The 12,232-nt window shown below is 41.3% G+C and overlaps 1 protein-coding gene across 1 annotated transcript in view; it reads right to left on the reverse strand.

The window, feature by feature from the left end:
- The window catches only part of pdlim4 (PDZ and LIM domain 4), a 49,411-nt gene extending 39,662 nt beyond the window's left edge, over positions 1 to 9,749 (reverse strand). The window contains exon 1 of the mRNA XM_022205967.2: positions 9,503 to 9,749. Within this exon, the coding sequence (XP_022061659.2) occupies positions 9,503 to 9,604 (102 nt within the window). The 5' untranslated portion in view covers positions 9,605 to 9,749. The remainder of the gene's footprint in view (positions 1 to 9,502) is intronic.
- Positions 9,750 to 12,232: the final 2,483 nt, after the last annotated feature.

Genomic DNA, 12,232 nt, shown 5'->3' on the forward strand with positions numbered 1-12,232 from the left:
CTAAAAAGCAGGACTTGTTCCTTTTAGTTTCAGATTTATGATACAATATTTAGTTCCCAGTCTAAACAAAAAGTCTAAACTGAGGTCTACGTCTCTCAGCTTCCATAAACAGAAGCATAACCAGCGATAGCAACTAGATGTTTGTGAGCAGAAACGAGCACCACATTGTTGGTGAGAAAATATCATTTTCACTATCTGCTAAAGGTTTCCTCAACAAACTCTAATGATGATGAATGGTGGAAAAAAATGCCCACAACCCAAAGCGACGTCTTTAAAGTGCTCGTTTTGTCCAACTAGAGGTCCAAACCGAAAGACACTCCATTTTCAATCATTCATCTCATTTTGAAGGTTGAAACTAGAGCAAAAAAAGAGACCTAAATGCCCAGTTATCATAATTGCAGATTCATTTTCTGTTCATAAATGTATAGATCGTTGTCAGGTTTAAGAAATGAGGAAAAAAAAGAATGTTTTTTAAATAAATCTGAACCAAGTAGATTCCAGGACTTTGTAAATGATTGTATTTATATAGCGCTTTTATCCAAAGCGCTTTACATGATACATCACATTCACCCATTGATGGCGGGAGGTACCATGCAAGGTGCTAACCACGACCCATTAGGAGCAATTAGGGGTTAGGTGTCTTGCTCAGGGACACCTCGATATGAGCACGACGGGCTGGGGGATCTAACTGCAACCCTCCGGTTGCGAGACGGCCACTCTACCCACTGAGCTATGCCGCCCCCACACCCTTTGTCACAAGTCTCAGAGCTAAAATGAGTATTTGTATCTATGAATACACAGGGAGCACAAAATTTAGGATGATTTTAAAGCTAATTAACCCCTTGCATGACAAGTGTGTGATTAATCTTTGCCCCATCATCCAAGTTCTTTACCACTTTTGAGCCACCCACTTAGACCTACTGCCTCCACAACCCTGCATCTTAAGATATATTGCATTTCGAACAGTAAAACCTTACTTCACACACACACATATTAGTAATCTCATTCTACCTAAATTAAGATATTACTGGTTAAAGGTCTGGAACCCAAAAAGAGAAGCGAGAGAAGCAGCCTCACTAACTGGGAACAGCGCTTTAAGAGCAAAGGAACACAAGTTCACGCTCCATGAAGCACTAATAGCTGAGTCGTGTGGTTCAGATGTGGAATTCCTAATTTACAGCCTCTGACCGCCCCAATGTCCCTGACTCAGTTCCGGTAAACTGAGAGGTCACTGTGGGGAGTACGCCTGAGTTTGTGTGTCTGTTTTTGTGTGCGAGTCTCTGGGAGAAGCCTCCGAAACTCTCTGCATTAATCAGCTGCACTTGCAGAAATCCCACATAAACAACTCGGCAGGTATCATTTAAGTTCCATAAATTAAAGATGGAGCCGCTTAAAGAGGCATAAATGAAGCTTTTTCCGGGGGTGGGGAGCGTATCTGTTGACAGACACTAACTGGAGGTTGTGCTTTACCCCCATGATTTAGCACGACCTCCCCGGTGAGAATGCATTCTGAATGTCTGTGTGTGTCTCGGTTTTGTGCCTGGGTTGTGTCATAGCGGAACAAAGTTCATGCTCCCCCAACACACACACAGACTGAGTAATAACACCTAAGGGTCAAGTCATGTAGAGTAGTGCACGAACCACACACACAAACACACACACACATGCACACAGTGGTATGCCAAGTACCACAATGGCATGACTGAGGTCGTCACTGGAGGACAAACATTCCCATCTGTTAGGAAATGTAAGGATGATGCAGAGCTATGCAGCTCAGACTTAATTATAATCTGCTATATTTACACTGAGCATGTAGTGTGACGTCATGGCATAAATCTATAGAGCTTTAAGGATGAATGTAATTTTCTAATTAGCTTTTTACTCTATGGCCTCAGCAAGCAGCTTTAAATACCACAACAGCAATTTGTGTACCCTTAGCATTTTATTTCTTACCTCCTTTCTCACATGAAACCCTCTGGTAGTAACAAAAGCCAAACAATCCAGTTCCATTTGCTGTATTTGTTGGTCGAAATGAGAAAAAAGTGTCATTACACTGTACATAAATGAGATGAACGCAGTGGCCTTGATGTCATCTGGTGGTTTGTGGACTACAGTTTTGAGCTTAGCATTTGATATGAGGATATGTGAGCGGCCTTTTAATCACAAGGTAGCCTCGCCCTAAAACATACCCTGCTTTATCATCTATTTAACTCTAAATATAGCCATAATTTTTAAAATAAACATCACGCTGTAATCCGAAAGTCTTAAAAAATAGTAACCGAGACCATAAATTGATTAGAAAAATGTTAACTGAGATAACAAATCAAAGCAGAAGTGGGATCATTTTCTCATAGACTTCCATACGATCAGACTTGTTATTGCAACCAGATGAGTTGCCCTCTGCTGGCTATTAGAAAGAATGCAGGTTTAAGGGACTTCTGCATTTGTTTCTCTTTTCTGACCCAAATACAGTCTATGAACGAAACCAGAGTTGTTGTGAATGACAAGTGGTTTCTAGACCACTGTGGAAGAGGATAGAAGTCAATAATTCAACAAAATTGTCCAACTTTAGTAACTTAGGATCATGTGGTATGAATTTGGATCTCATTTTACTTTCAATGCCAGCAGATATGTCAGTAATTTGTTAAAGGAAACCCAACAAAAGTGATTTTTTTGTTACCTACTAGTGTTTAGTTTCTATAACTTGGGTAAGATAACTTTATTAACCATCATTCAGCTATCATATCGTTGTTGTAACTGCTGATATACCCAGTTTTTCATTAATTCCACACAAACTGCTCACTGTGTTAAGAAGAACATGACACAGAAGTATCACCATTAAAGACTGTTACGACCTCAGGCAATTGCTCTGACATGTGTTGATATAACGTATGTCAAAGCAGTGATAAAGACATTTTTCATAGCGGCAAGGTCACCTAATGTGTGCAGGCATCAGACTGGCAGCCAAAACAACTCCCGAAACTGGTTATTAGGCAATCTAAACAGTTACTTCATTTCCATATGGGACTGCTCCACAAACAGTGACACAGTTAAACGCTAACAGATAGAGCGGTTAGCAAATGACAGCCTCGTGTCACACAGAGTCATCATGTGGCACACTGAGGCTTGGTGAATATGTGCTGAAGTGTGGTTTCACTGAGGAACAGAGAGGCTGGGAACCCGGCGAAGAAACGAATGGAAGCGTGTGACTGTTTGTGTATGTGGATACACTACGTGCTGTAGCTGGATGAGCACTTTCACTGGAGCATGACATCGGCCTCAGGGCAAAGTATGATGACACATCAGTATTGTTTTTGAAAACCGTCTCATTTATCTAGATCAAGACCTAAACCATAAACCATGCGGGTCATTATATAATTGAGGGCCTTTTGAAGTCTGTGGGATATATCTTGCAAACTTTTTTATTAAAAGTAAAAAAAAAAAAAAAAAGTATTTTAGGTTTTTATGATCATGTCTTTAAAAATTCCATAATTATTTACTATGAAAACAAAACAATCACTCATTTTAAAAAAAAATACTGGATATCACTAAAAGACTGGCAAGACTCCAAGGCTTTCTGAGTTATTTAACATAAAGTAGTGTGTGAGTCAAGTGTGGACTTATGGCATGTCAACAGGTTTATTACAATATCTTTATGAATAACTTTCAATTTCAATTTTACTCAATTATTTACTCAATTATTTGTGAAGAAACTTTTTATAAAAATGTCGTGGTGTTTGGTTACTGGCGGCCATATTAATTTTAGGCCTGAAAACAGCAAAAATGTTGACTATGACACCTGTCATCTATGTTACAAAAAGTTCTGCAATGATATATTCACCCATATGATTGGGAACAGTCTCAGATCTGCACATACAGTTATGTAAGGACGCTTAAAAATCATGCAGAAATGCCAACAGTAGAATGAGTCAGCACTATTTAATTAAGGGAATTTAAGATTATCCTCTTTCTTGAATGGACACACACACACATGTATGTAGCTGCCATCTTAGACTGCATTTTAAAATTAGAGACCAGGCTCATACAAGACACCAAATTGTGTGTTTCAGAGCTGATTCGCTGATAAACGGCAGCTTAAATTATCCTAAAACAGCAGTTATGTTTCATCTAAACACCTAAAACTCTCAACCTAAGCTGTTTGTATAAATGTCTCCTGGCTTCCAAATCACCAAATCAGCACTTACAGCTTGATTATTTCTAAGCTTTATGCAAGAAGAACGCGACACTTCTAAATGTTCTCATGCAGGAATCCCACAGTGACTATTTCTGCCGGGTGGGAGCGCCGAGTCGCACGTCTCAGGAACAGACAGACTAAGCCCTGGCACCGTGTCAGACGTCTTTGTTTTCTTGTTGGACCTGCGATAGGAACCATGGTTATGACCTTGGCGACGCTTTGGAGAGCCAATACATAGCCTGGGGCGTGAGGTTCCGACTGGTGTGCATTAATCACACTCAAACAAAGAGACTGAATCTGCCAAGACCAATAAGCGACGTGCTGATGATTAAACATGAGGGCTTAGATTTTAATGAGAACACGAGGAAATGGGAGAGTCACTTGGGCTTCATTGCAGCCTGTAATGTGTTCAAGTACATCCAGGATGAACAAGATCCTACACATCAGTATGAGTCATCAGTAAGTGTGAAGCAGTGCCTGTAATTCAGATTTGTAAGGAGATTAGTAATAATTCTGACAGGCTTTTACACATGGTGTGTGACTTCCATGGACTTTCTGTAGGTCTTATTCACCTTGTGATGCTTCAACATGAGAAGAATCCCATATTAGACGCTTGAGAACATGAAATCTCATGGATGAAAAAAAACACTCATTCCAGAGAAGATTGCGAGTCAAACCGAGAGGCTGTTTATGAACGCAAGCGAAACAAATTGATGTTTTCCTCATGGTCTTCATATGGAAGCCGGTTCTGCAGAGCTGTAATTACTGCACTGTCTAAGGATGTTTTCTGGTGTTAAAAAACAAGAACCGCTCATCTCCTCATCTCTGCTCACACAACTGTCACACAGATTGTCACTTTTATGCATGAGATGAACAGGAAAAGCTCAGCAACAACTAAAGGACTTGCATTGTCCCGCTTGCTCTACAGATTCAAAAACTCTGCAGCTTCTCTGACAACAGGAAATTCTTGGAGAGAGTACCATCTGTTATCCTTCGCCGAGTTTGTTGTGGAGATGCAACATCTATAATTCCAGCCAGGAGTAAAAAGCAGGCAGAGAGCGGCCTAAAGCCGACTATTATAACCAGCGGTGTCCGAGAAACAACCCGTGTAGCTTTAGGTCACATGTCCTGTCTCTGGTATGTAGGAGGGACGGAGAGATTAAAGGGTACAAAGGACATCGAGTTCACTGGATGCAGAACTGCTAATGCAGTAAAACTCTTAATGTATGTTCTGTGAATCCAGCGTCCTCGCAAAATCGGCGTAGGAATCGTGGAACAATATGAGGCCATGCTCTGTCAAATTCCACAAATACCAGGAAGAAATATTAATTAGTGGAATGTGTATAGCATAAAAGAGATGTATAGATATGACTTCCCTCTCTGCGTCTCAGACTTAAACACACAAACATTAACCACAAGCACAGAGAGTGACCAGCTAAGGTTTGCTCTCATAATGCATCATTCTGCCAGAGGCTGGACTTTGATCCCATTCAGATGGAAACAAAAAAGAAAACCATACAGTGGATGTAACTAGATTCCTAAATGTACACTGTACACAATGAGCTGCAGATGGTGCAGATAAACAGTTGCTTAATGGACCTTTATGAAGACTTGGCCCTCGGGTGTTGATCGTGTAGAATTCGTTGATCAACTGCTTCTGCTAACTGTGGTTTTTAAATTACGATTATGTGCTGATTTACTGTTCTATTACAGAAACTATAGATTTTTTTTGATTCTGTTAACCAATAAAAGGGAAGTTCTCTGAAGACTTGGGATTTGGGTTTTGGAAAATGAGAATCTGCTTTTTTTCGCAAGTTTCTTACATTTAATAAATTCACCAATTATTCTATCAATGACAATATTTTATCCTCATGAAGCTCATAAAAAGACTTTCTGTTTGGGGCTGAAACACAAGTGTTTGGGATTTGCCAAGAGTAATTTAGTGTGCATGAAACAATAAATTGCAGATCCCGTCTTAAAAACAGATTATATCATTAAATGACAGAAAACTATTTAATTTTGAATCTTCCACGAGCAAATAAACCCTTTAAATGTCAAGATTTGTTGCTTTTCTGGGTTTTAGCTCATTGTAAACAGAACATCTTCAGATATTGGACAGCTGGTTGGTGGGATGACTTCAGACTATTTGAAGACAGCAACTTGAGGTTTGGAAAGCTGCAAAACCAAATTTCGAAATTGTCTGAAAGCGACACAGACCATTTTCCATCTCAGGCCTTGCAGACTCTGCACAGCACAACGAACATAAAGGTGTCAGAGGATGGACGGTGATTGTGTGCACTGCTCCAATCATTATTTACCCAACGCTCGGTTGAGAATCCCCTTCCACTGTTTGCCAGTTGGCAGGACTGACAAGTGTCCTGCGTCACCTTCTGTCTGGAAGTCAGTTTGACATCCATTTACAAGACGGCTTATACCACAGCTGCCACATTCAACACATTCCCTCTGAATACTTCTGCAGCTATATCAGCGATTTTATACGTTTCTGTTTATCAGCCACTCAATCCATCTCATTCACCCGCAGCCAGTTAACATACAGACACACTATCAGGCCAAATGTTTCCAGAGTCAAACAGACACACCATTAACGAGCTTAAGCCCTAATGCGCTGGCAGGGGACTAATGGGCTTATCCTGGAACATTATCACCTTAAGCAAAGAACCAGCTGCTGCCATCACAACTTGTCTTTGGGTATTTACAACTGTCACTGTCTCTGGGTGCAGGTGTTTCATGGCATTCAGTTTTATATGTGCAGAGAGAGGAGGGGAGGAGATCTTCCAGGCATGCAAAGGAGAGGTATTACTGGAAGGATTGTGTAAAATCCCATAAAATTCAATAACAACTACCATTTTGGTCTCGTCCTAAGCCTCCTCTTGTTCTCTTGACCAGCTTTGCAGATCCAGCAGACACACCACTACCATTTAGACAGTTTTTGGCTTGTGCAAGGCTTACATGATGCTAAAATACCCCCAGAGAGGCATTCAGGAGTGAGTAAGACATAAACTATCCTTCTCTGAAACCCTCTCACAAATCCACTCTTCCTCTCGCTCTATGTATCTTTTTCTGCGTCGCTATTCAACACATTCTAATTGCCGTCTTGGGCATGCACTGTGCAGCAAGAATGCAAGAAGCATGTGATAAATTGTGAGCTGAGGAGATACTCCAGCATATCAGCAGCAATGAATCACATCACGCACCAAACTCAGAACTCGACCAGCTCCCATGAGCTGAAGTGAGAGGATTCCTTTCCCACATTTCTACCTTTTTTTCCACCCCCAACACATCTTCTTGAATTTGATCTTGATTTATTCACTGCCATTAATCTGACTAACAGACACCCAGAATAAACAGTTATCAAGTTCAGGCAGTAAAACACATTTTGTCTTGTCAGCTGATGTTTCAGAGCAGCTGACGTCAAGTGGACATTGAACTGCTCGGCAGAAAGCAGCCATTACGTTAGCCTTTAAGAGGCAGTGTAATGCTGAGACTTGCTGCCAAAAAAACTGTGTACTTATGCCTCTGACATGACACATTTTGCTAAATGTGCTTGCATCTCAACAGCTGCTTCCTTGCCTAATTTTCAAGCCAAGATTTTGGAATTAGTCAAAGAAAATCCCCCGTTTGCTCCTGCAAGCAGTGCTTCCATGTGAGCTCTGGCTTTTTTATTGCTATCTTTGCTATGTAACTATCTGTACAAAGTAACCTTTAATCAATTTTTACTGATGCCATCATCGCTGAGTTATGCAACTTTCACAATGCAAAAGAACTTCCCTGTGCATGCCATGCTTTTAATAGGCAAAGATGCACAGATGAAGCTGGTGAGAAATTGTAACTTGCATGCTGAGCAAATTATTGAAGGATTTAGGTGTTCTTCATGAAAGCATGAGGTGCATTTGATCTGTACAATGTAAGATTTTGAGTTCAAAATCTGCACAATATACAAGAAAGCTGCACAGACGCTCTTCTTTTCCAAATAAATTCTGGTTTTGGGCACGATCTCTGCTAGAATCTCCACTCCTTGCACAGAAAGAGTCCAACTAAAACATGAAGATCAAGCACAAACACACAGCTCTGCCCACAGAAAGCTGGATCCTTCCAAGAGTGCGGAGTTTACTGATGTCATGTTCTGAGTTTTGAAAGCTGTAAAATTCAGATGCCTCTCACTGTGATTTGGAGAGTCAAAAGGTGCCAAGTTAGCAAGTGAGTCGCGCTAATGCGAGAATGAAGACACCATAAAACCACAGGCGTATATCTGTCAAGACTGCTGCGCCCACAGCATGAGTCGAAGCATGCCACCTCATTGCATCACAGCATCTAGTGATGGGACAACAGAGAGAGCACTTCAGGTGACCCTCGGTGGCTCGTCTGCTTGTCTCACAGTCGTTAATCGGCCGCTGTAAATCTAAAAATTACACCTCCAGTTTGAAGTGCTGGAGCCCTGTAGTTAAAGGGTCGGTTTGGGGCCGGTGATACAGCTGAGCACAACACCTGGAATCCCTCAGCAGCAACCGGCGAGCTCTGATGAAAAACAAATGTCAGCGCCTCCCCCCTCCTCCTCCACCTCCTCTCTGTCCCTTCTGTAAGCCCTGCAGCAAAGACCAGGCTGTGTTTACCCTGGACAAGATGAAGTATTGGCTACTGCCAGATCCGCTGCCAGCACACTGACTCTTGACCCATATTTTGAGGGTCAAGGAAGTTCAAGAAGTTTCGTGAGAACCACCACTATCACAACATTTACAACTACTAATATCATAAACAATTATTAATAAAAACATATAGCCTCATAATAGATTCTAATACCACTATCAGATATGGCGTTTGATATTTAATACATGGTACAAATGTGACATCACAATTACGTTATTTATTCATTAGGTTTTATTAATTCATTCATCTTTAAGAAAAAAAACTTCTTGGGATGATCCATCTTCTAGCACTCAAAAATATATATAAAAATATCCCAGTGTTGTGTTTTCCTGCCTATTCTGAAGTTGCTCGTGATACTGAAACCTGCAACAGATGGTGGATCAAATGCAAATTCAGCTGCCAGAAATTAGACGGCACCATCTGTCTGCTTTTACAGTAAAGCTCCTGTTTATACAGTCGCAGCTATTTCAGTTTGGGATAGCAGACCTGTGTGACCTCGTGTTTAAGATGAATTAACTCAGATTTCCGTAATGACTCAATCCAAACTTTCCTTCTTTACGCAAGTCCAAAGTGCCAAACTTTGAAGCGCCTCCTCCGACTTTTACGCACGGGTCAATGAATGGATAAAAAAACAAACCTTACCCTGGAGATGGTTAACGGCGTGCTGAAATCCCGTCCTCCCACCAGCCGAAAGCCCCACGGAGAGGGTCCCTTAAGCGTCACGGTCTGAGACATGTTTGGCATTTAAGACTGCGAGAGACAAACGCACAGATGACAGGTAGACCGAGAGGGGGGAAACGTCCGCGCTTCCTCGATACACAAGCGAAAAAACTGAAGGAAGAGTCCTCTGCCTAGCTGCTAGGCAACGCTGTCCCGGCTCGGAAAACTTTCCTCCTCTCTTGATTCAAGTTTAAATAACGAAGCCGCCTCTGACGTGGGAGGACAGCCCGCCTTCAGCCGCTCTGCGTGGAGTGGGAGGGGACGGTACGCTCACATGGCCGCTGTGAGGGGAAAAGGAGACGCAAAAATCAATTTATTGTTCAGGAGCACAGGTGGAAAGGTGGTCTCAATGCCCATCAGCAGCTGAATACGTGTGATATTTTTCTTTTTCTTTATTTTGAGACCTTGTCATTCATTCATTCCTCTTCAGCTCCTCCTTCTCAGACATTTAACCTCTTGCTGTGCCATCAGTGAACATAAGGTAAGGCCATTTGTCATCACTGTTTTTATTTATTAGTTCTTATCAGGGCCTTTTGTCTCAGTATGTTTTCTAAGTGTTCAGTTTGTATAAGCTGCAGTCACGAGCAATTGCAAAGATTAAGTTGGAAAAATAAGGAAAAGTTGTTTTGTTTGGGCAATTTCCGCCCGAAATTTCTACTGAGATTTACAGAAAGTAAATTGAATGCTGTTCTTGAACTGTTTGAAGTACATGCATGGTTGGGGTCTCATTTGAAAGCTGACAACCTGAATTTTCACCCAGTGCAGTCAGAATTACTCTAGGTGCTACTGGCACAGAGTATTTCATGTTGGCACACACTGAATTAGGATGAATTTTTTTCTCGCCTACATTTTTTCCCTAATAAAACACCTGAAAATCAGTGTGGCAGCACTGTAAGAGCTTGAAAACACAATATTGCAAAAGCCTGGGGTCTTACATAGTTCAGGTCAAAATTTCAGAGCAATACTACAAGAAATGAGTGTTTCACACATGTATTTGTACTGATATGCTCCGCCCCTGTCAATGTTGGATACACTCTTTATACACTGTGCACACTCTCTACAGAATGGTATAAATTCATTTTCACTTAATTTTCCACTTCATTTTCATTCCAAAAACTCATAAAGAACTCAAAAAATCACTTCAGATAGGCTTCAGTGTCGATCACACACACAGATTGAGAGGAATACAGAGAAACAGCAGGTGGAGCCCGGAGCTCACGAATGAAATATCATATAAAGCCGCTGGCAGAGGCGGGATTTATATTCAAGCCATTCAGCAAGCTCATTGGCTACTAGGCCTGTCAATCTAACGTTTCCTCCGGCGTGATTTGCTGAGAAACAAGTCAATCAAGTGATGTAATCGATATCTGTCAGACTCGGCCATGGTTGGCTATATTGCCGAAGTAGGCGGAAACGAGTCACCTGATTGGTTGAAGTCCGGTTTGAAGCGGTCGAGAAGCCTCCAGTATCCATTTTGAATCGCGAACAAAGAAAATAGGACCGTGTATGATAAAGTTATAATAGAAAGATGCAGTGAATATGAAACGCACAGCGCCACCACGCGCCGCGTGCACGCGCACGGAGCCGATCGTTTTCTGGATTTTTTACCTATTTCGAGACATGTTTTGGCCAAAGTATTATACTGGATTGTTTCCTCTGGATGGCTAAGCTTGGGTTCTGGCCGGTTTTTGTGGATTATCTTCTTTTATGACCAGAAACGAGCGTCCAAACTGCGTCGACAGGTGAGCTGTGCACGTTTACATGACTTGTTGTTTGTTGGATAAATGTGTTTATATTACCCGCTGTGGTAATCACATCTGAAAGTGGTTTATACCGGCGGATTCATGAGAATCTCAGCTTTCTATGTGTGTATAGTGTTTGTATAATCGTGTTTGCAGTGTCCTTCTATTTAAAAAAAGCGTATACCGATAAAAAAAAACGGCCCGCCCGCGGGCCGGCGTACTTTAACGAGATAACATGCCAATTTTAAGTTGGTTTGCTTGTTTCTGTGTTCATATTGTGTTTATTTAAGTGTCTGTGTTGTTTGTTGACATTGTTTCTTTGCAAACCAAACACAAATGTATGTAATCCTGGAATAAATGCTTAAATCTGATGAAGTGTCGTGTCTCAACTGTGAGCATGTAGTTGCATGCTTACACATTTAGTCTACAATTGAAACATGTTTGACATTAATCCCAAATTACAGCTGAATATGACAGGAATGTGAATGTGTGGTATGTTGCTGGTCATAACCAAGTTACTAAACAGAGTAAAACCGTCACCTGATGATGGTCAAAGTAACAGTTTATTCTGTTCAGGTGCCATCTGACCAAGTTTCATGGCAATCCATCCAACAGTTGTTGAGATATTTCATAAAAGTAGAAACACTGCCTGCAGCTTTCTGCTAGCGTGACAAAAAAGAAACAAGAATACAGACAAGGACTCTCAAAATGCTTGCCTTTAGGTTCTTTTCGAGGATAATCTTACCATGTGCTTTAAACTAAGGCCAGTCAATAACTCACTGATCAAGGTCTTAAGAAAATAGCTGTAAAGCCTCAGTAAAGAGCAAAAATAAAGATGTTGTGCCGTGTTTTAGATGCCTCACTGGCAGAAAAGACCTCTCCCATTTGTCAGTGGATATTCTAGTGTCCT

This window comes from Acanthochromis polyacanthus, chromosome 17 (genome assembly GCF_021347895.1).
Source record: "Acanthochromis polyacanthus isolate Apoly-LR-REF ecotype Palm Island chromosome 17, KAUST_Apoly_ChrSc, whole genome shotgun sequence".
In the NCBI taxonomy this organism is placed as follows: Eukaryota; Metazoa; Chordata; class Actinopteri; family Pomacentridae; genus Acanthochromis; species Acanthochromis polyacanthus.